The sequence below is a fragment of the Saccopteryx bilineata genome, chromosome 10 (assembly GCF_036850765.1).
Source record: "Saccopteryx bilineata isolate mSacBil1 chromosome 10, mSacBil1_pri_phased_curated, whole genome shotgun sequence".
NCBI classification, from domain to species: Eukaryota; Metazoa; Chordata; class Mammalia; order Chiroptera; family Emballonuridae; genus Saccopteryx; species Saccopteryx bilineata.
Genome location: NC_089499.1, coordinates 76,665,554 through 76,690,305, shown reverse-complemented (window position 1 = coordinate 76,690,305; position 24,752 = coordinate 76,665,554). Strand labels below are relative to the sequence as shown.

At 40.8% G+C, this 24,752-nt stretch overlaps 1 protein-coding gene across 20 annotated transcripts in view; it reads right to left on the bottom strand.

Annotated features, from left to right (window-relative positions):
• Nucleotides 1-24,752, bottom strand: part of CADPS (calcium dependent secretion activator) — a 589,311-nt gene that overhangs the window by 287,233 nt on the left and 277,326 nt on the right. For all 20 annotated transcript variants that reach the window (XM_066244444.1, XM_066244445.1, XM_066244440.1 and 17 more), the window contains exon 4: nt 10,158-10,238. In XM_066244444.1, the coding sequence (XP_066100541.1) occupies nt 10,158-10,238 (81 nt within the window). The remainder of the gene's footprint in view (nt 1-10,157; nt 10,239-24,752) is intronic.

Below are 24,752 nucleotides of genomic sequence, written 5' to 3'. Positions count from 1 at the left end.
ACCTTTCATATTTCAGCCTCAAAACTTAACTTCCCTAGGTTGAGTCCCCTATTGTACTTTCTTGTAATTCTTATCTCATGTTCTTGATAAAACTTATTATAATTAATTAATACATTATAAAATTTATCCATTTATTGTCTGTCTTTCCTACTGAGCCGCTAGACAGTACCATACCTATAAATTAAAAAATTTTTCTCATTATTTTGAGATGGTGAAAAGAAAAAGGAGAGAGAGTGACAGAGAGAGAAGAATCACCTCATTGTTCCACTTAGTTGTTCCATTTGGTTGTGCATTTATTGGTTGCTTCTCATTTATGCCCTGACCAGGAATCAAACCCAAAACGTTGGTACACTGGGACAATGCTTTGTCCACTGAGCTATTCAGTCAAAGCCCTCTGTTGAATTCTTAATATCTAGAATAATGTTTGGCACATAGTAACTATTCAATACATAATGAGGTGAAAGAGTGAATAGATAGCTTGTCAAAATGTCCATATTATGTATCACTGCAGCTAAAACTCATCTGTGAGGATGAGATAAAGAGATGATGAGTTAAGTTCTGGAAGAACATTGAGATTCTGCTTTTCCATATAAATGTGTACGGGAATCTGACATCTACCCAGCAGCTTTAAAGTGCTGATTCCTTCTGGATCCTGTCGGGAGCCGATCCACTAATGCTGGCTAACTAGGTCACAGCAGGAGAAGATCCACAACTGCTGGTTGACAAAGTCACAGCAAAAGAAGATAGAGTCACCGCAGTAAGACCAACAGCTGCGGGTTGACAAAGTCACCGCAAGGAAAGGCACAACGACACTTCCCCCTTTAATCTTTTGAATTAATCTGGCCTTATATTCCCCCCTTTTCTGGGTGTGTGCTAATATTTATGGCACAGGGATAATAGTACCGTGCTTTCCCTGTAGATTTGTAGTAATTTCTTTGGAAATGAGACAGAAGGTGTAAGTTCCACAGAAAAGCCTGTAAGCCCCTTGAACTGGGCTCATAAAACATAAGAGGCTGGCCATGATATCCCTCATAAAGGGTTAAGTTTGTAGGAGAATTTCTTCTTATTAAGCATGTTAGAAAGAATATAGTTAGAACTTAGCTAGTGTATGAATATAGTAAATAAATAAAGTTTAACTAGACATTAGAATCTTAGGTAAAGTGTAGTGGAGTGGCCTGTTGCGTGGCCTTGGATAGGAGTGCAGCTGGCTAGTAAAGAATGTTTTGTTAAAAGACTTGTTTTGTCACTGAAAGCAGTTGCTGGGCTTTTCTCAGTAAAACATTCTCATGAGATTTTTGTATTTTCCAAGAATAGGAGAGGTATGTGGTGGGATTCATAGCAGCAATAGCAACTAATGCCTTCTGATATTATGTTGCTACTAGCTATCTTGCAGGTGCACTCTATGTATCTTTAAGTAAAAATTACTCTTTATACTATGTCAGTTTCTTAATAGCAAGCCTTTTGTAGTCTTGTGAGAAAAGAATTAGGACACTGCATGAACTCAAGGCTATTTGCCTGAGCAAGCGGTGGTCCTCTGCTAGTCCTTGATGATTTCGTCTGCTATCTCTTTCTGTGCCCTTGACTCACAACAAGAGTAAAATAGAGTTATTAATTAGTACTAATCTTTTAGAAGTTTGTACCAATATTATTATTACTATTGTATAACTGTACTTTGAATAACTTACCACCTGACTTGTAGCTTATAGATGTGAATTAACTGTTATCTAGAAATGTGTAACCATAGTGAAACTAAAACAATGATGTATTCAAAATACCATGTGATTGTAACTTAGTGTGTGTGCATAAAAAGTAATGTTAGACCAGCCATTGAGAGAGATGCCTGGCAGTAAATGCTAACCAGAGAATAAAGAATTCGGCTCTCTCACTCTATTTTCGCCGACGCCGTCTCTTCCTGTGGCACCCCTGGATCCTCCCCCCGGGGCTGGACCCTGGCAGGATCCTTATGGCATAATCATTTTGAGCTTTCCAGTTGGGTTCAGAAAGCCCACTGTGTGGTACTTTCTGAACATTCTGAGTGTGAGGGGAGGAACAGGAAGGACACCTCTGAGATGGGATGACAGGCAGATGAGCTTGACAGGAGCTGGTCATGATTCAATGCAGGAGTTATTTTTCTAAAACTCCTGCATGGTGAGCTTGATTTTATCATTCTTGGACTCAATCAGGGTACAACAAAAAACCCCAAACACTTGGGTACCCTTTGTGACAAAGGTAATGGAAGTGATGACCTGGATGCTGGGTCATCATTACTTGGAAAATATTTAATGCTACCAACACTGTGCCTGGTGCAGTATTTGGCACAGAATGACCTGAGGGAAGGATATGGATGGGTCACCTGAAGCCTCCAGCTAGCAGGGAGAAAGACCTATAAGGAAGCATCAAGGTTGGTGTAGTAGCAGCAGTCTACAAGATGTGGACTCCTCCAGAGAGAATTAGAGTAGCTTTTCAGAGGAGGTCACCTCAGTTGGCTGAGACAGGGCCACTGCTATTTTCTCCTTTCCACAGAAAATATAATAGGCAACTGTGAATTGAAGGTCTACATAACTGTTTCTCTATATCCTTCTAAGTATGGCCTCTCATGAGAGTAAAGAAAAAATTAGGTAGGTTACTTAATGGTCAAATAGTGGTCTCCGAGGCTATGTTAAAGGAAGCCAAGCAGCAAAGGTTACATCCTAACAGTTTGAAGGCTGAGTCCAAACCTCATAACTACACATGATTCTTGGGGAGTTGGCTTAGTGGTATCTTTGATTTTTACTGGCAGCTGCTGGCCTTACATTTGCCATGGAGATAGCAAGAAAGCCATCATGTCCATGAAGTGCATTCTTTCCTGCTAATCAACCTTAAGAGACCTTACCATCAAGTGCAGATTCTTTTATCACACTCATCTTCAGAAATCACTCAAGATCTTTTGACTCTATAGCCTTGAAGTTTTGAAAGAAGACCCAGTGATCACTGACAGCATGACTCTGGTCCAGCGTTAGCATCTACCAGACTTTTATGCAGCAGAATATTGGAAAATTCCAAAGAATGATCATGCCTTTCAGAAGTTGGACAGTTCCTAATGACATCATAAAAACAGGCTCATAAAACTGAAGTGTGCAAGGGAAAAATACAAGGCCATTTCTCTGCTGTAAGCACTTAAGCCTTGAGAACAAATAGCATTGTGGCAATCCAAGCTGAGGTTCTTGAGGGAAATTTTCAGCAGCAGACCATCACAAACACATTCCAAAGCTGAAGCTGTGCCAAAATCAGAGAACTGCAGTTGTTCATCACCACTGCTACTTTTCCAAGCATAGAAGTAAACTAGCCTCAGCAAAAGGATTGGTTTTTTATACTGATTTATGAAAGACAGAGCATACAGGTGAATAGAGTCCTCTCTATTCACCTGAAGAAAATTGTTGCTGAACATTTATTTTTGCTTTGGGCTGATGACATTCCTCAGTAGGGAAGGCATCCCACGGACAGTGTTTTCCAGGGTTGCACATGCTTAGCGACATTGAGGGGTTTGGGGAGACATCTTGGAAAATAGCATTTGGAAGTGCTAACAGCTCTGTCGGCCATTTACTTTGCTTTGCTGCCTCTGCATTTTCCCCCAAAGAGGATGACGTGGGTACATGTAAAAGTTGACAGGGGTACCCACACTCAGAGGATCCTTAGACCCCAAAGGTTCAAATGATACACACTAGTGAACAATCAGAGAAAGGAGGTGGCTGAAGATGACTTTCCGGATGTGGGAGTTAACCAGTGGTGGTGCAGGTATTCAGATCACTCTTCAGTGCTTTCTGGGTTCCGACTGTGTGTCAGGTAGTGCGGCTGTTTCTGGATTGGATCTTTACTCAAACCCTTCTTTGAGTGGACTTCCTATCACTGGAATGAACTTCAGAGGACTGCCTTGGCATTAATATTTTTCCTTAAACTCAGATCTCCCTGGGTTCTTAGCGACCTACAAGGCCAGAGTCAGGGAGATGCTCCCTACACACATTCTTTCAGCCATAAAAAAAAAAAAAAAGAAAAAAGAAAACTAAATTCCTCTGTGTTCACCAACACTGTACTACTTCTTGATGTAGGGTAGATGCCAGGTACAGAAAATTAATTTAAAAGCAGGGTGTAGTATCATTCCCTGGTAGGAAAGGAATCGATCTTTGTTTGATTTTTGGCAATGTATGGGGCAGGACTCTTCCATCAGGGAAATATTAGAATGTTATTTCTCTTCTAGGGGCTTATTTTCATCAATGAAATTTTTATCAATTTTAATCACAGTCTTGTAACAAGACTATGGAATAGCATGGGAATTTTGCTCTGCAGAGAATGAGGCTCTAAATGGCAATTTCACCTTTAAATGATAGCTTGAAAAAACAATGGTGTTCTGCCTGACCAGGCGGTGGCGCAGTGGATAGAGCGTTGGACTGGGATGCAGAGGACCCAGGTTTGAGACTTCGAGGTTGCCAGCTTGAGCACGGGCTCATCTGGTTTGAACAAAAGCCCACCAGCTTGAACCCAAGTTCGCTGGCTCCAGCAAGGGGTTACTCGGTCTGCTGTAGCCCCATGGTCAAGGCACATATGAGAAAGCAATCAAGGAACAACTAAGGTGTTGCAAAGCGCAATGAAAAACTAATGATTGATGCTTCTCATCTCTCTCCGTCCCTGTCTGTCTGTCCCTGTCTATCCCTCTCTCTGACTCACTTTCTGTCTCTGTAAAAATATAAATAAATTAATTAAATTAAAAAACAAAACAAAACAAAAAACAATGGTGTTCCATTTCCAGACCTTTGGGACCAATACTAAAAAAGCTGTATTATTTGTCTTATCTAATTAGCTCAAGAATTTTGGAAATTGACCCTAAAGCATAGCCAAAGGACCTGGTGAACTTGACAGCAGCACAATGCCACAATCTGCCTGTTTAAGCTCCAGTGTCAACTTCTGATCACACAATTCAAACAACTTAGACTTAATTCCTGGGTGAAATTTAGGGACCCTTTAATAGCAACATGAGAGGATTTGGGAAAATATTTGAACAGGGATTACAAAACCATTTCACCAGATTTAATAAAGAAGATTGCGGTCTCATGGAACTTGGACGGCAGCATGTGTCTGGTGTTCACAGCGAGAGCTCCAGCAGCTGTCTCTGTCTGATGCTTCATGGGGTGATGGTGTGATTGGATTTATAGACGACAGTGTCAGGATTGTGGGTAGAAAAAAGCCACCTCACGCTTGCCTCCCTTCTCTCCTAGGAAGAAAAGTCAACGACGTGCCTTTTACACACGTGTGTTGATAAGCCTACTGCTGGAAGAACAACTGGGGGTCCTACATTCTCTTTCCCAGATAGATGCCAGGGAAATCAAAGTAGAAAGGACTCAGAATTCCAGGAACTAGTTCTGCCTGATGCTGTTGCTTCATTTGGCCTTCTGGACAGACTAAAGAGAATACACAGCAAAGTGTAGTGGAAGAGAGAAAGCAGTTTTCCAGAGGTGCAACCATCGGGGAGAGAGGACCCGGGCACAGTCCTGCCCTGGCGTAACTGCCTGTCTTTATATTACCACTCAAAAGAGAGAGCATGAAACTTGCGGTCAGAGCACTCAACCTTCTACCTACTAGCTGAGTGAACTTGGGCACATCACTTAAACTCTGATGTGCCTGCCTGACCAGGCATTGGTGCAGTGAATAGAGCATCGGACTGGGATATGGAGGACCCAGGTTCGAGACCCCGAGGTCGCCAGCTTGAGTGCAGGCTCATCTGGTTTGAGCAAAGCTCACCAGCTTGGAGCCAAAGTCACTGGCTTGAGCAAGGGGTTACTCACTCTGCTGTAGCCCCACATATGATAAAGCAATCAATGAGCAACTAAGGTGTCGCAACGAAAAACTGATGATTGATGCTTCTCATCTCTCTCCGTTCCTGTCTGTCTGTCCCTATTTGTCCCTCTATCTGTCTCTGTAAAAACAAACAAACAAACAAACAAAAACTCTAATGTGCCTGAAGTGGGGAGAATTATTATAACTCGCAGGATTGTCTATCATAGGTCTAAAAGAACTCTCAAGTTTAGGTGAAATTAAACGACTGATTAGCAGAAAGAGAGAGGTCAGAATACCGTAAGGTGCAAGCCTGGGTAAAGGGCATGTTGGAGCCTTGGATTGGGTCCTGGATTTGGGAAGGTATTTTGTAATGGTAATGAATGTATACTGGTTAAGACTGTAGATTCTGGTCATTGGAAGACCATGAGCAAGTCCTCTGATATCTCTGCTTCAGCCTCCCTTGTGAAATGGGGATAATAATAGCATCCTTTTCATAAGGCTATTGGAAGGTTAGCTAGGCTATCAAATATAAAATGCTTAGAAGAGAATCTGGCACATACAAACACCATATAAGTGATAGTTCTTAATTTTGGGCATAACTTGGGGTGTCTCCCAATTCTTAATGACCACTCCACCCACAGCCGGACCAAGCCACCCTCACCCTCAGAGGGGTGTTTCCAGCATTTGCTTGGTCAGTGATGCCCTCACCTCCTTCCTACATGGATCAATTAATTGCTTCAGGGGCTGGCCCTTGAACAAAGTCAGGCCAGTCAGAGGCCTGACTCTTGAAATTGTGAATTTGAAGGCAGTAATAAGAAAAGGGGTAAGGGGAGAAGGGACAAAGATTTGAGAGAGAGGTTGACTGGCCAATGATTTCTGCTTGGCCATAATGGTAACATGTAGAGCCATGCGGCAGCCATGTTTCCCATGGGAGAAGCCAAGAAAACTGGTTTGCAGAGAAAGAAGAAATAATGAGTGGGACACACAGAGTTAAGAGAGGAGGGAAGTCCTGACACTTGGCAGCCCCTGATTCCAGTTCATTCTTGGGTTACTGCTGCATCTAGCCCATGGGCTCTGTGAGACACTCTCAGATCCCTAGAATCAATCCCCATCATTACATCAGCTTCCTCAAGTTGGTGCCTTTCACCTTCAATCAAAATGCTCTACCCATCTTTTAATTCAGAGGACAGAGTAAATTATGTATGGATGGCATGTATATCCAGGAATTTCTAATTATGATATTTACAGGAGCTGATGTTCAGCCATATAGGTTGAATTGCACACCCTACGAGAATGCAGTGTGATGCCAGAAATAGAGAAATCGGGGCATGCTAAGAGAAGGGAAGCCGAGAAGCTCTGTTTCAGTATCATTTTATGAATTGGCCAATATCTGAGACCTTGGTATTTTATTTAATTTTGAGTAGATGAGCTATTTCTCACTTTTCCTCAGTATTAGCCAGGCCAGTATGAGGCAAAAAAAGAATTTATTTTTCTTGGAATCCAACTAAACTGAGGGAAAAGCAGTCCCACAGCTGAGTCTCAAGAATAAATGGATCCAGAGACCTAAATAGTCTGAGGATTTCAGTTTATTCCATGTCTTTGTTTCTCTGTCTCTGTTGGCTTCATTTTTTTTTCTTTTCCCTGCATGGAAAAATAAAAAATGGCTTCAGACATCTTTCTACCACTAACAGGCATAGCCCTGTTGGTGTGTAGTCCATAGGTCTCAGGAAAAAGATTCAATGGTTTAGTTGCATCAGACATCTATTTCTGGACCAATAACTCACTATGGCCATAACAGGCTGAGAAATGTGATTGATTCTGTTTAGGTGAAAATCTCACTTCCAGGACCCAACTCTGGCAAGGGGCCATTGGCACAAATGAGCCCTGCAAAAGACAGTCAGTTGCAAGGAGAACAGGAGATAGTAGTGGTGCCACTGGTGGACAGACGCTCCCATAAAGATTCTCTATACCCTAAATGTTTGAAGGGATCTTCCACCTACTTTGAAATTATTCTCCATTCTCTATAAATAATGACCAAGATTCACTTTAACTGCCTACTTCATTATCTAAAAAAGTCTAGTTCTAAGTTTTTACTTATCCTACTTAGTATCAGAGTATCTGGTGGTATGGGCTAGAGAGAGAGTTCTTTGATCTACTGTAAAAAGATGAGCAATTTGGCTCACTAGATAACTGTTATTCATCCATGGTCTTTTAAAAACTAAATATCATGTTAAATCTCAAAGTAAACAAAACAACTAAAAAGGTGCCATGCCATTGTTTTTGAAGTGTGTGCACATGTGTGTGTGTGTGCGCATGCACTATTTTCTTAAAATGGGATGAATACTTAGTTGGGGATATCACAGTTGCCTAAAGGCAGGGAATGAACCAAATGACCTTTTCTGGATAATTTGCTGAGAAGACACTGAGTTTACAGAAGTAAATTCTAAAGGCTTGTTGGTATTTATTCGCACGTGAAACAGGGTTTTCAAACATAAGAGCCTTTTACAGTACCTTTAGCCAAATCCAAAACTGCATACTATTTTTAGCCACCAGACTGACTATTGTAAACTTTGAAGGTATCAAAAAATAAGATATAAAACATTTCAATAAAACTGCTTGACAACAAATGGGGATTTCCATGCTTCTTGGAATCTCTCTTCAGTTTCTCTTCCAGTAGAATTCCTTTCCATGTGTCCAAGTCCTGAGACACTTCTTTCCATAAAAGAGAAAGGCTGAACGCCAAGCTCTACTGTCTCTGCCCATCCTCTGTACCATCTCCCACAGCCTCTACCCTCACATGCACACATGGCCTGTTGTTACCATAGGAACCAGTAAGACCAGTTATTTAAAATTTTGGTATTTTATTCTTCATGGATGTTTTCCATATTAATTATGCTTTTAAAAATATTGCATAAAATATATTTTTATTAATGCATTTGGTACCCCACTTTTAAATTTTACACTTGAGTTGAATGCTTCATCCTTGTCCCAGCTCTGATTTTTAGACAGACTTGCATTAAGGGTCCAGTGTAGCCTCTAAACAGTTCCTGAGTCTGAATTTCCCATCTCTAAAACAAGGGTGATAACTGAAATGTCTTACACGGTAGTTTTGAGGTTGAATGAAATAATACATGTAATGTGCTTAGAATACTTGACACAGCATCAGCAATCAACACATACTGCTAACATGACTACTGTTAATAATAACACACATGACAGAGAGAGCAACTATACTTGAGCAAATAGTGATCAATAGTAAGGTATAATCCCAATGCTGGAGAAATCTGATCTACCGGGGATATTCAGACACACAAACAAATCATCACCATTCAACAAACCATTACAATTGAAGTTTCATACATGGCATGATGAAAGGACACAAGTGGGGCAGGCTGACTGCTAACCATTCAGAGAGGGAGTTTTACATTGTGTGCTGAAGGTTGAGTCAGAGGAGAGAAGAGAGCTCATTCCAGGTGGAAACACTAGTGGGTACAAAGGCAATAGACCAAAAAGAGCCTTGGAATACTTAGAGGAAATATTCTCTCACTGTCCTGGGGTGTTCCAGTGGAAAAGATGTTGAAGGTGAGGCTGATAAGAAGGGTATGGCTTATGGATTAAGAGCCTTGGATGTCACTGTAAGAAGGTTAGCTTTTGTTTTGGGGATGATGGGCGATACTATTGAAGGGTTTTGAGGCTCTGTTTTGAGATGCTCATATATAAGTTTTAGAATGGCAACCCCATGAATAATGGACCAGAGAGGGGAGGGACTAGAGCCAGGGATACCCATTAGGAGGCCATTTTGAGATTCAGGAGTAGAAGATGAAGGCACTGAAGCAGTGGTGCTGGAAAGCAGTAAAACCACAGGCACATTTAGGGGGTGGAATTAGTGAACTGAACTAGGGGATGGGGAATTGAATGGGGAAGGTTGTGAGGAGGAAGGAGAAGTTGAGAATGATTAGAAAAGTTCAGCCATAGTAACTAAATGGAGAATAGTGAGGAGCAGTAAATGTAGGGATATGTATATATGTGAAGATAAGGAGTCAAATTTTGAACACGTTCCACTTGAAATTCCAGGGACTGTCCACATTGAAAAAGTTGGAAATCTCAGCCTCGGACTCAGAAGAAAGGTGAGCTGGAGCCTGGGTAGTGACTGGTGTGTGGGAAATGCCTGTACTCTCTCTGGGACAGCTGCCCCAACACAGGAGGGTGGAGGCCCAATCAGAGTGATCATCTGCATGGTCCTTCATCTCTGCTTCTTGGTTTAATCTTTTGAGAGTCCCTTAATAATCTGTCTCTTCCTCTATGGGACTTTGGCCTGGTCCCCTAGCAGATGTCCCCAGCTTCCTTACCCGGGCTATTTGGTCTGCCATTTGGAGTCGTCCATCCAGCTCCCGTCGGATCTGTGCCGCCTGCTCATCTGGATTGTCCAGCTGTGAGAAAGAACAAACATGGAGTTTCAGTCTGAGTCACAAAAGTCAGTAAACTCACACCTTTCCACTTACACCTCCCACTCTATTCCCCATGGATAAGTTTCACTTAATGTAAAGATTCTTGTAACAGGCAAGTCCAGTTTGAATAAAATCCCAACTTAAATTCTTTTAGGCAGTGTGAAGCGGCTGGCAGTTGCTAAGAAAAATATCTGAATGAGCCTGTACAAACATTGCTTCTGAACTGCTGGGCAGTAGCGATTCTAATGAGGCCCCATGCAGCACCTCTGTTTTGGTCCAATGAAGAAAGTGCTTACACGGCAGACATACAAGGAAGGAGATGGGACTGTAACTGTTAATAATGCATGGAGCAGAGTGTGTATCCATAGAGCCCACATGGCACATCTTTTGCTACTCTGCCCCTGGACCATGAAAGATTTATCAATCATTGCTTTCCTTCTCACTGAGCCTTTCAACCAGTACTCTGGAAGGCTACTTTCTCTCAGCTGGTATTGGTATCTAAGCTGAAATCTATCCTTGTCTTCCATGGTTGTTAGAGCAATTAGGATATGAGGATCAGAATACCCAAGCATAAGTAAATCCAGCTAATTCCCTAACACCTCTTGTTTCAGTTTTCCCATCTATAGAATGAAGAGGGTGGAGAGTAATGGCGCGGTAGGAAGCGATACTGATAAATCTCCCCCAAAACTCAACAAGATCTTCAACCAGAAACAGAAAAACCTATCCTTGGAGCCTCCAGATGTTTTGCAATACACCCAAAGGTATGGTCGAGTGAAAAATTGGCTAAATATATAATCAAACTCCGAAGGAAATGGGGAGTAAGAAATGCTCTGCCTTCCTCACTAACCTAAATAGGGCTGCTTTCACTGGGAACTGAGAATATAGAAGCTAAGGCAGGCAAAGGGGGTGAATAGATCCAGGCCGTGGCACAAATGGCCGAACCAGGCTGTGGCACGGAGATCCAAGCCGAGGAAAAACTGTGCCTGTGGCAACCCAGTCAATACAAGCTAACACTTGCGCCAAACCCAGACAAAGAAAGACAAGTGGGGCAGCCATTTTCCCCGATCTCCTGGTTGGCGCGCGCAGATAGTGGGCGAGAGATTCCTCTGAGCATCTCAGGAGTGGGCACCTGTGTTATCCCACAGAGGGGCAGAGTCAGGGGCCTTTGTGTGGGCCAAAAGCAGAATCTAGGGCTGCCCCAGTGCCCTGAAAAAGCCGCGCACGGGGAAAGAGCAAGAGCCAATTCCAATGCTGGAACTTTTCCGTGCGGGTGGGGGTTTCACTCAGAGGGTGAGGCGGCTGGCCTGATATCCTGGTCGGTGCGCACGGAGAGTGGGCAAGAGATTCCTCCGAGTGCCTCGGCAGTAGGCACCCACCCGTGTTACCAGACAGAGTGGCAGAGCCAGAGGTCTTTGAGTGGGCGGAAGCCCCGCCTGATTATGATAGCAGCTCTGACTGATTGAGCCTTACCCAGAGCCCTGTACTGAGTGGGAATAGAGTGGGGAGTTGCCAGCTCTTTGAGCCTCTTACTATCCAGGCAGAGGCAGCAGCAACCCCATAGCTGGATTATCAGGATCCTAATTCAGGAATGAAAGACTAGGAGAGAGGCTCCAGGAACACAGACTCTCTCACTGTCAGAGCCTATAAATGCTAATGAGCCTCGACTGCCAATGAGACTGAAGCACAATAAATACATGACATCGCCATAGAGACTTATCAACTGCAAACCTCTACCTGAGCGTGCCAAAGGGGCAGAACCCAGGGTACAGAGTCACCAACCAGGAAGAGGGAGAGAAAAGAAAAAGCAAGAAGATAACCTCTCAAAATCAAGAATAATCCTCAGACTTTATAATCTATCCCATATTATTATATTTGTTCGTTTGCTTCTCTTATCTTCATTCTTGATTTTTTTTTTCCTCCTCCAATTTGGTCGTTTAACTCTCTGCCGGTCTTACTCTCTCCTCTCCTTGAACTACACTACCCATAAGTGTTACATCTCCCATTATCTTTTTTTTCCTCTTCCTTTCTCTATATGAGGATTGCACTCCAAAACCCTTAACTCTCTCTCCTCTTTTTTATTTTTTCTTCTTTTAGTGTTTCCCTCTTTTTTTTCCTCTCTCTCTTTCTTTTCTCCCTCTATATTAGTTTCTTCCTTTCTCCTTTACATCTCCTCTCATTCAAACCTCAATAATGAACAAATTATCTTATCTGGGATTCAAACTTATGTTTGTGGCATTTTGGGGGGTTTTTACTTCACCTTTTTAACTCACTAGCAGTGCTCCCATCCCTGGCTCTCCATTTTATCTAGTTCCTGTTCCACTAAATACAATAGTAATTTTTTAATTTGTCCCCCCATTTTCCTGTTTCCCTCTTATTTCTCTCATCATAACTCTTAGTCAACCAATACCTAAAAGCAAATCATTTTATTTTTGACCCCAATTTTTTCCTTATTTGCTTCTTGTGCGTCCATGTCCCCCTTTTTCCCCCCTTTATTACTTCTCCCCAATTCAGGCCCACCATTACAGGCATTGTTTGTTCTATTTAGTACAATATAATTCACAGTTCACCACAAGATTTTCTCAAGAAAGAGGGGAGAAGAGAGGAGAGAAAAAAAGGAGGGGGGGAATAATTTCCTTTTTTAATTTTAATTTTATTTTATTTTTATTTCATTATTAATTTTTTTTAAAAAAACAACTTTGATCTTTTTAAACTTTTTTTCTTTATTAAATTTCATTAATACTATCAACAAAACCATCCTCAGATGCCATTAAGGAAGAGAAAATCGAATATCATGAATACAAAAGAAAGAGAAGTAACATAGATAGATGAGGAAAAATCTATGGAGAAAAAATTTAATATATTGAAAACCTTGGAGTTAAACGACAGAGAATTTAAAATAGAAATCCAAAAAATACTCAGAGATATACAAGAAAACACAGAAAGGCAATTTAGGGAGCTCAGAAAACAACTCAATGAACACAAAGAATATATTTCCAAGGAAATTGAAACTATAAAAACAAATCAAACAGAGATGAAAAACTCAATTCACGAGCTGAAAAATGAGGTAACAAGCTTAGCTAATAGAACAGGTCAGATAGAAGAGAGGATTAGTGAAATAGAAGACAAGCAACTTGAGGCACAACAGAGAGAAGAAGAAAGAGACTCAAAAATTAAAAAAAAATGAGATAGCCCTACAGGAATTATCTGACTCCATCAAAAAGAATAACATAAGAATAATAGGTATATCAGAGGGAGAAGAGAGAGAAAATGGAATGGAGAACATACTCAAACAAATAATAGATAAGAACTTCCCAAGCCTGTGGAAAGAACTAAAGCCTCAAATTCAAGAAGCAAACAGAACTCCGAGTTTTATTAACCCCAACAAACCTACTCCAAGGCACATCATAATGAAATTGGCACAAACCAACGGCAAAGAAAAAATTCTCAAGGCAGCCAGGGAAAAGAAGAATACAACATATAAAGGAAGGCCCATTAGATTATCATCAGATTTTTCAACAGAAACTCTACAAGCTACAAGAGAATGCACCCCAATATTTAAAGTCCTGAAAGAGAGGAACTTTCAGCCATGAATACTATACCCATCAAAGCTATCCTTCAAATATGAAGGAGAAATAAAAACATTCACAGATACAGAAAAGATGAGGGAATTTATCATCAGAAAACCCCCACTCCAGGAATTACTAAAGGGGGTTCTCCAATCAGATACAAAGAACAGAAAAAAAACAAAGCCACAAGTAAAAGCTCCAAGAAGAACACAATAAAACCAAATTTAAACTGTGACAACAACAAAAAGAAAGGGGGAGGGGAGAGGATGGATATTAACAGTAGCAAAGGATGATGGAGTGCAAAAGTACTCACAAAATAGTGCACTACAATGAACAGGGTAGGAAGCCTTTTCATTACTTAAAGGTAACCACCATTGAAAAAACCACCACAGAAGCACATGATTTAAAAAAGATAGCAACAGAGGAAAGATGTATGGAATACAACCAAATAAAAACAAAAGATAGAAAAAAGAAAGAGAAGGATCAAACAAGACACAAAACTAACAGAAAGCTATCTATAAAATGGCAATAGGGAATTCACAAGTGTCAATAATTACACGAAATGTAAACGGATTAAACTCACCAATAAAAAGGCACAGAGTAGCAGAATGGATTAAAAAAGAAAATCCAACTGTATGCTGCCTACAAGAAACTCATCTAAGTAACAAGGATAAAAACAAATTCAAAGTGAAAGGCTGGAAAACAATACTCCAAGCAAATAACATACAAAAAAAAGCAGGTGTAGCAATACTCATATCTGATAAAGCTGAGTACAAGACAGCAAAAGTACTCAGAGACAAAAATGGCCATTTCATAATGGCTAAGGGGACACTGAATCAAGAAGACATAACAATTCTTAATATATATGCACCAACCAAGGAGCACCAAAATATATAAGACAGCTACTTATTGACCTTAAAACAAAAACTGACAAAAATACAATCATACCTCGAGACCTCAATACACTGCTGACGGCTCTAGATTGGTCATCCAAACAGAGAATCAACAAAGATATAGTGGCCTTAAACATAATACTAGAGCACCTGGATATCATAGACATCTACAGGACATTTCATCCCAAAGTGACTGAGTATACATTTTTCTCCAGTGTACATGGATCATTCTCAAGAATTGACCATATGTTGGGCCACAAAAACAACATCAGCAAATTCAGAAAAATTGAAGTTGTACCAAGCATATTTTCTGATCATAAAGCCTTGAAACTAGAATTCAACTGCAAAAAAGAGGGAAAAAAATCCCACAAAAATGTGGAAACTAAACAACATACTTTTAAAAAATGAATGGGTCAAAGAAGAAATAAGTGCAGAGATCAAAAGATATATACAGACAAATGAAAATGACAATATGACATATCAGAATCTATGGAATGCAGCAAAAGCAGTGATAAGAGGGAAGTTCATATCACTTCAGGTATATATGAAAAAAAACAAGAGAGAGCCCAAGTGTACTACTTAACTTCACACCTTAAGGAACTAGAAAAAGAAGAACAAAGACTTCAGTGGTAGAGCGTTGGCCTGGCACACAGGAGAAGCGCTCATCTGCTTCTCTACCCCTCCCCCGCTCCTTCCTCTCTGTCTCTCTCTTCCCCTCCCACAGCTGAGGCTCCATTGGAGCAAAGATGGCCCGGGCGCTGGGGATTACTCCTTGGCCATCGCCCCAGGCGCTAGAGTGGCTCTGGTCGCAACAGGGCAATGCCCCGGAGGGGCAGAGCGTCGCCCCCTGGTGGGTGTGCCGGGTGGATCCCGGTCAGGCGCATGCGGGAGTCTGTCTGACTGTCTCTCCCTGTTTCCAGCTTCAGAAAAATGCAAAGGAAAAAAAAAAAGGAAGAACAAAGACAACCCAAAACCAGCCGAAGAAAAGAGATAATAAAAATCAGAGCAGAAATAAATGAAATAGAGAACAGAAAAACTATAGAAAAATTAATAGAACAAGGAGCTGGTTCTTTGAAAAGATCAACAAAATTGACAAACCCTTGGCACGTCTTACCAAGGAAAAAAGAGAAAGAACTCATATAAACAAAATGAAAGAGGAGAAATCACCACGGACACCGTAGATATACAAAGAATTATTGTAGAATACTAGAAAAACTTTATGCCACTAAATTCAACAACCTAGAAGAAATGGATAAATTCCTAGAACAATACAACCTTCCTAGACTGAGTCAAGAAGAAGCAGAAAGCCTAAACAGACCTATTAGTAGAGAAGAAATAGTAAAAACCATTAAATCATCCCCAAAAATAAAAGTCCAGGCCCTGACGGCTATACCAGCAAATTTTATCAAACATTCAAAGACGACTTGGTTCCTATTCTACTGAAAGTCTTCCAAAAAGTTGAAGAAGAAGCAGTACTACCAAACACATTTTATGAGGCAAACCCTCATACCAAAACCAGGCAAGGATGGAACAAAAAAAGAAAACTACAGACCAATATCTCTAATGAATACAGATGCTAAAATACTAAACAAAATACTAGCAAATCAAATACAACAACATATTAAAAAAATAATACATCGGCCCTGGCCGGTTCCCTCAGCGGTGGAGCGTCGGCCTGGCATGCGGGGGACCCGGGTTTGATTCCTGGCCAGGGCACATAAGAGAAGCGCCCACTTGCTTCTCCACCCCCCCTTCCTCTCTGTCTCTCTCTTCCCCTCCCGCAGCCAAGGCTCCATTGGAGCAAAGATGGCCCGGGGGCTGGGGATGGCTCCTTGGCCTCTGCCCCAGGCGCTGGAGTGGCTCTGGTCACGGCAGAGAAACGCCCCGGAGGGGCAGAGCATCGCCCCCCCAGTGGGCGGAGCATTGCCCCTGGTGGGCGTGCCAGGTGGATCCTGGTGGGGCGCATGCAGGAGTCTGACTGCCTCCCCATTTCCAGCTTCAAAGAAAAAAATAAAAAATAAAAATAAAACATCATGATCAAGTGGGATTCATCCCAGAATCTCAACGATGGTTCAACATATTTAAAACGATTAACGTAATACACCATATCAACAAAACAAAGAACAAAAACCACATGATCTTATCAATAGATGCAGAAAAGGCTTTCGATAAAATACAACACAATTTTATGTTTAAAACTCTCAACAAAATGGGTATAGAAGGAAAATATCTCAACATGATAAAGGCCATATATGATAAACCATGAGCTAACATCATATTAAATGGCACAAAACTGAAGGCTTTCCCCTTAAATCAGGAACAAGACAGGGTTGTCCACTCTCTCCATTCTTATTTAATGTGGTACTAGAGGTTCCAGCCAAAGCAATCAGACAAGACAAAGAAATAAAAGGCATTCATATCGGAAAAGAAGAAGTAAAGGTATCACTTTTTGCAGATGATATGATCCTATACATCGAAAACCCCAAAGAATCCACAAAAAGACTACTAGAAACAATAAGCCAATACAGTAAGGTCGCAGGATACAAAATTAACATACTGAAGTCAATAGCCTTTCTATATGCCAACAATGAAACATTTGAGAACGAACTCAAAAGAATAATCCCCTTCACAATTGCAACAAAAAAAATAAAATACCTAGGAATAAACATAACAAAGAATGTAAAGGACTTATATAATGAAAATTATAAACCATTGTTAAGGGAAATCGAAAAAGATATAATGAGATGGAAGAATATTCGTTGTTCTTGGTTAGGAAGAATAAATATAATCAAGATGGCCATATTACCCAAAGCAATATACAAATTTAATGCAATTCCCATCAAAATTCCAATAACATTTTTTAAAGAAATGGAGCAAAAAATCATCAGATTTATATGGAACTATAAAAAACCCCAAATAGCCAAAGCAATCCTAAGGGAAAAGAATGAAGCTGGGGGCACTACAATACCTGACTTCAAACTATATTATAGGGCCACGACAACCAAAACAGCATGGTATTGGCAGAAAAATAGACACTCAGACCAATGGAACAGAATAGAAAGTTCAGAAATAAAACCAATATATATGGTCAAATAATTTTTGATAAAGGGTCCAACAACACACAATGAAGAAAAGAAAGCCTCTTCAATAAATGGTGCTGGGAAAACTGGAAAGCCACATGTAAAAGAATGAAACTGGACTACAGTTTGTCCCCCTGTACTAAAATTAACTCAAAATGAATCAAAGATCTAAACATAAGACCTGAAACAATAAAGTACATAGAAGAAGACATAGGTACTCAACTCATGGACCTGGGTTTTAAAGAGCATTTTATGAATTTGACTCCAAAGGCAAGAGAAGTGAAGGCAAAAATTAATGAATGGGACTACATCAGACTAAGAAGTTTTTGCTCAGCAAGAGAAACTGATAACAAAATAAAAGACAGCCAACTAAATGGGAAATGATATTTTCAAACAACAGCTCAGATGAGGGCCTAATATCCAAAATATACAAAGAACTCATAAAACTCAACAACAAACAAACAAACAATCCAATAAAAAAATGGGAAGAGGACATGAACAGACACTTCTCCCAGGAAGAAATACAAATGGCCAACAGATATATGAAAAGATGCTCATCTTCTTTAGTTATTAGAGAAATGCAAATCAAAACTGCAATAAAATACCACCTCACACCTGTTAGATTAGCTATTATTAACAAGACAGGTAATAGCGAATGTTGGAGAGGCTGTGGAGAAAAAGGAACCCTCATACATTGTTGGTGGGAATATAAAGTAGTACAACCATTATGGAAGAAAGTATGCTGGTTCCTCAAAAAACTGAAAATGGAACTACCTTATGACCCAGGAATCCCTCTACTGGGTATATACCCCCAAAACTCAGAAACATTGATATGTAAAGACACATGCAGCCCCATGTTTATTGCAGCATTGTTCACAGTGGCCAGGATATGGAAACAACCAAAAAGCCCATCAATAGATGACTGGATAAAGAAGATGTGGCACATATACACTATGGAATACTACTCAGCCATAAGAAATGATGACATCGGATCATTTACAGCAAAATGGTGGGATCTTGATAACATTATACAAAGTGAAATAAGTAAATCAGAAAAAAGCAGTAACTGCATTATTCCATTCATAGGTGGGACATAAAAGTGAAACTAAGAGACATTGATAAGAGTGTGGTGGTTTGGGGGGACGGGGGAGAGGGAGAGAGAAAGGGGGAGGGGGAGGGGCACAAAGAAAACTAGATAGAAGGTGACAGAGGACAATCGGACTTTGGGTGATGGGTATGCAACATAATTGAACGACAAGATAACCTGGACTTGTTATCTTTGAATATATGTATCCTGATTTATTGATGTCGCCCCATTAAAAAATAAAATTATAAAAAAAAATAGAATGAAGAGGGTGGTTGGTTATGTGACCTCTATCTTTTTCATATCATCCTGTATGAAAAAGATTGGCAACCATTTCTGTACAGGGCCATAAAATCAATATGGTAGGCTTTGAGGGCCATAAGGTAGCTCTCTGCTACAATGACTCAGTTTTCCTAATGAAGTGTGAAAACAGCCAGAGACAATATGTAAATGAACTAGCACCGCTGTGATCCAAAAAAGTTTGTGTACAACAACAGGTGGTGGGCTGCAGCTGCTGATCCCTGCCCTCTGAATTACAGTCTCCTTTAATTTCCAAGCAGGACTAGTGTTATTCTTCAAACTGTAATTGAGTCTGCTTTGTTTAGTCATTTATGACTTATTTTAATCACAGTAAAGCTTAACAAATAGAGAAGAATAGCGTTCAAGCAGGATGAGCTTTATTCCTCTTTTTAGTATATATTAACTCACAACAAAAAATAACTTAAGAAGTCCATGAGTTTTCTAAGTCCCTTTCTTTTAAAAGCCACTTTTATTCACAAATTGGAAAATGATGAAATTTTTATTCAGAAATTTGAAAATAGGAACCCAGCTTCATGCTAAAAGAGAAAAAAGAATCTCATCTATGCTGTTAAATAATTTAGCAAAGAAGTGATTTATACTTAGATGTAAATAAGAACACTAGAAAAAGTGTGGTCATACTTTTGAAGCATCATGACTAGTCTTCTTTGTTGTGTTTTATGAAGCATCTGGATTTATGCTGTGCATTTTAAAAATCATTTTTTATTTTTCAATTACAGTTGACATACACTATTATATTAGTTTCAGGTGTACAACATAGTGATTAGACATTATATAACTCACTAAGTGATCATATGCTGTGCACTTTTTATACCGTTTAGTTCACGAGTTGCCATATCTTCTCCTTTCCACAATTTTGAGAAGCAGGACTATTTTCAGACCATAAAGACTGCAATGTGGGCCATATCTTCAATTGTAGCATATCCCAAAGGGTGTTCTTCTGTACATCTACCTTATTGGTTACTCCAGAAGAATGAATTCCAGAACGAAACCAAAGAAATGGTCAAATCAGTTTGGGAGAATTCTATGTTGAAATGCATAGTCTCTGAGAAGTTATGCAGTAAGGATATCTGTCAGACTTCAAACAACTCAACTATTTTTTTAACTTAAAATTTTCATTTTTTGTATGATGTCCATGGACATGAGTTGGAAATCCTGTTTTAAATAAAGAGGGCCAACTGAAAACAGTCACATTCTGACCAGTGGTCCATTGGTCACTGCTTGCCATGAGGTGCACATGGGAAACATGGGATCCCCAATGTCGTTTTTAAGGTCCAATGAGCTGGTTTTATTTGATTCATTTGGAAGCCCATCATTTCTTTAGATTCAGGAGCAAACTCACTGGGAACACTCAGAAATGTCTTGTTCAAACTACATATGCAAAGGAAACATCTGACTACTTCACTGAGAAGCAGCAAAGTGATATATCAATAGTTAGGGGCTACAGTTGGGGATTCTGTCAGATGATATGGTGCTCATAGAGGTTAAAACTGCAAAGAGAAAACGGCACAGAACAATCCCCACTGGTTTGGCAGAGGCATCTGAATTCTCCCACTGGCCTGTCAAAAGCAATAGAAACAGCAGAGAATGACAGCAATGAGGATGGACATGCTGCATCTATACTAAACTTACTTCATTCATTCATTCATTCATTCATTCATTCATTCATTCATTCGATTTCTATATAATGTCTTGATTTTGCCAAGACACAGGAATACAAAAAAGGGAAAGGCAGACCCAGAGTCTGCCTCCATGATGCTTAAATCTAGCAAGAATAGATATAGTTATTGAACAGTTTGGGCACAAAAGAGAGGGGATTGGTATTTATTGAGGCCAATATCAAGCCCAGGTACCCCATGACCTACATTTCAGCCTTTATTAAAGAATCTCAAGAAACAGATGTTAATATTAATTCTCCTAAGAAGAGGACTCTGTGGTTAGGAAATAACTGCTCCCTCCTGAATATTTCTAACACATCAGCATAATAAAGATTCTGAGAAATTCTAGAGTAAATAAGACTATTTAACTGCATTTAGCTTTGTCTTTTACAAAGTTATATAACTGAAAGCAGATATTCCACATAGCAGCTGGAGAATTCCATAAGCTTTAAGAGGTAGGTACATTATTACCCCATTTCACAGATGAGGAACCTGAGTCACAGTCAAGTTTAGGAATGTGCCCTAGGTCCTGCAGCTGGGAGAGTGGTATGAGCCATTTGAAATGTAGTCTGCCCTCCTCAAACTGGAGCTCTTTTGTTCTGTGCTATATTGGCTTCCTTCTTAAATATCCAGTTTGATTTTCTAATAGGTCCTGACAATTAACTAACCCAGTGCCCTCTTTGTTCCTTGTATACATGGGTTGATTTCACCACACACGGTGCCTCCACCAGGGAGTGCAGAGAAATTACCAACCCTTTGTCACCTATTATGAGTAGCTGACTTCTTCTGGTTTTGGGGAGGCTGTAAAAGACCCCTCGCCCCAAGAAATGATAGCAATGGGTATATCCTTATCCTGGCTTTGCTATTTAGTAGCTGTGTGACATTGGTGAGTTGCTTAACCTCTCTGTGCTTCATCTGAATGATCAGAATAATAACTCAACCTAAGGCTGTCATGAAAACTCACTGAGACAACAGATATAAGGTGCTCAGCCCAGTGCCTGGCATGCAGTAAACTCTCAGGAAATGGTGGCTGCCCTTGGTGTTCCTAGGGCAGCCCATATTGGCTGAATTTCTGACATGGGCTACAGTGGGGCATCAAAGATTCAGAGTACAATGCTCCAGATGGGACAGTGTCCCTCCCCAGTGTGAATATGTGGTCTTGATTGGAGAGTCGGCATCAGAAAGAAAGGTGATCAGGAGCTCCTGCTTCTTGACACATTTCCCCGGCTTATCAATATCTTTCACTTTCTTCAGGGTCCCTCAGATTTTAATTAGCAGGAATGAGTGGAAGGCGGACACTGCTGCCTGAAAGCTAATGATGTGAAGAGAGGATGAAAACGGAAATGCAACCGAAGTTCCCTAAAATAGCCTGGCATGATGAAGAAGGACACCCTCAATGGAGGAGCTGACAGCCCCGTTGTACAAAATCCAAAAACATAAAAAAAATCAAGTAATTACCTTTTCAAGTGCTGAAAAGAAACAGGCAGAGAATGAGCTTCCATGGAAATGAGATTTCTGTTTACAAAGGGCAAGGTTTCCTGCCGGGGTCCAGCCCCGGGGGGGGGGGGGATCCAGGGGTCCCACAGGAGGAGATGGCATTGGCGAAAATGGAGTGAGAGAGCTGAATTCTTTTCTTTCTCTTTATTCTCCGGTTAGCATTTACTGCCAGGCATCTCTACCAAATGCTAGTATAGCTCCCTTTTTATACACGCACACCGAGTTACAATCACATGGTGTTAATTATTATTTTTGTTTTCACTATGTTTGCATGTTTCCGGATAACAGTTAATTTACATCTATGAGTCACAAATCAGGTAGCAAATCATTCAAAATACAAAATAACTTGAATAGCATAACAACATCAGTAAAAGCTTTTAGAGTATTAGTTCTAAAAGTTAACTAACTTTACTACTGTTGTGAGTTAAGGGGCAGAGAGAGATTTAGCAGACGACTAACAATGGACCACCGCTTGCTCAGGTAAATGGCCTTGGGTTTATGCAGTGTCCTACTTTTTCTCACAAGATTCTAAAAGGCTTGCCTCTAAAGAAATTAACATAACATCAAGAATAGCTTTCATCCAAAGATATGCAGAGTGCACTTGCAAGATAGCCCAGCAGCAACACAAGACATTCCATGGATTTCCCTACATTTTTAAATCTCATGAGAACATCTCATTGAGAAAGCCTAGCAATTGCCTTTAGTCAAAAGACAATTCTCTTAGTAAAACATTCTTTTCTTGCTGACTACGCTCTCATTCTAGGCCACACAATGGGCCATCCTACTATACCTTACCTAAGATACTATTGTCTAATCAAATATTACTTATTTATTATATTTAAACACTAGTTAAGTTCTGACTCTATTCTTCTCAGAATATACCACTATTTGCAGATCAAATAAGCAGGAAGAAAGGAATGTTTCTCTACTTATCACATGAAAAGGCTAGGGAGGAAAAAATGTTAAGTGAAGGCCGAAAGGTGCTCTGTGCACAGCCACTGCCTCCTAACCATTCACAAGTCACAATCTATTCTTTTTATCATGATTAAGAAGGAATTCTCCTACAAACTTAACCCTTTACGAGGGATATCATAGCCAGCCTCTTATGTCTATGAGCCCAGTTCAAGGGGCTTACAGGCTTTTCTGTGGAACTCACACCCTCTGTCTCATTTCCAAAGAAATCACCACGAATCTACAGGGAAAGCACAGTACTATTATCCCTGTGCCACAAATAATAGCACACACCCAGAAAAGGGGGGATATAAGGCCAGATTAATTCAAAAAGTCAAAGGGGGAAGTATCGTTGTGCCTATGCTTTGTGGTGACTTTGTCACTCCGCAGCCATTGGTCTTCTCTGCAGTGACTTTGTCACCCCGCAGCCATTGGTCTTCTCTGCTGTGACTTTGTCAATCAGCAGTTTTTGATCTTCTTCTGCTGTGACCTTGTCAGCCAGCAGTTGTGGGTCTTCTCCTGCTGTGACCTTGTCAGCCAGCAGTTGTGGGTCTTCTCCTGCTGTGACCTTGTCAGCCAGCAGTTGTGGATCGGCTCCCGACAGTTTCCCCCTTGCCCTTTGACAGCTCATTAGGGTTAAAATTGGACATGTGCATTAAGGCTCTTTACCTAATTAGACAGATAATATTCCTACTAGCAGAGGTCAAGCAGAGGCAGTGTGGTTGTTTTGATATACCAGTCAAACAGAGGGAACTCTTTCTGTAGGTTTTTCTTTTCTTTTCTTTTTTTTTATTCAGTGAGAGGAGGCAAGGCAGAGACAGACTCCTGCATGTGCCCCAATGGGGATCCACCTGGCAAGCCCAATAGGGGGTGATGCTCTGCCTATCTGGAGCCATTGCTCTATTGCTCAGCAACTGAGCTCTTCTTAGCACCTGAGGTGGAGGTGATGGAGCCATCCTCAGCACCCGGGGCCAACTTGCTCAAATCAAGCCATGGCTGTAGGAGGAGAAGAGCGAGAGTGAGAGCGAGAGTAAGAGCGAGAGCGAGAGCGAGAGAGAGAGAGAGAGAGAGAGAAGCAAGAAAGGGAGGGATATAGAAGCAGATGGTTGCTCCTTCTGTGTTCCCTGACCGGGAATGAAACCTGGGACATCCACATGTTGGGCCAACACTCTATCACTGAGCCAACCAGCCAGGGCCTGGGCTTTTCTTTAAAGTCAAGGGAGCTGAGGTCAGGCTTCCTGTGTGCAGACAGGCATCACCTTGGCTGTCAGGTCAAACTTGCCATGAGGCTGGGGAATCTCTCCGGCTCATGGCTGTGCCCCTTCAGTCAATGCCAAGACAAAAACTCAGACCAGCGGGGTTGTGCGCTGATTTGTACCTGTAGGAGCACCATGTGGTAGAGGCCATCACTTGGGGATCTGGAGGAGGGGAGTTTGTGCCCAGCTATTT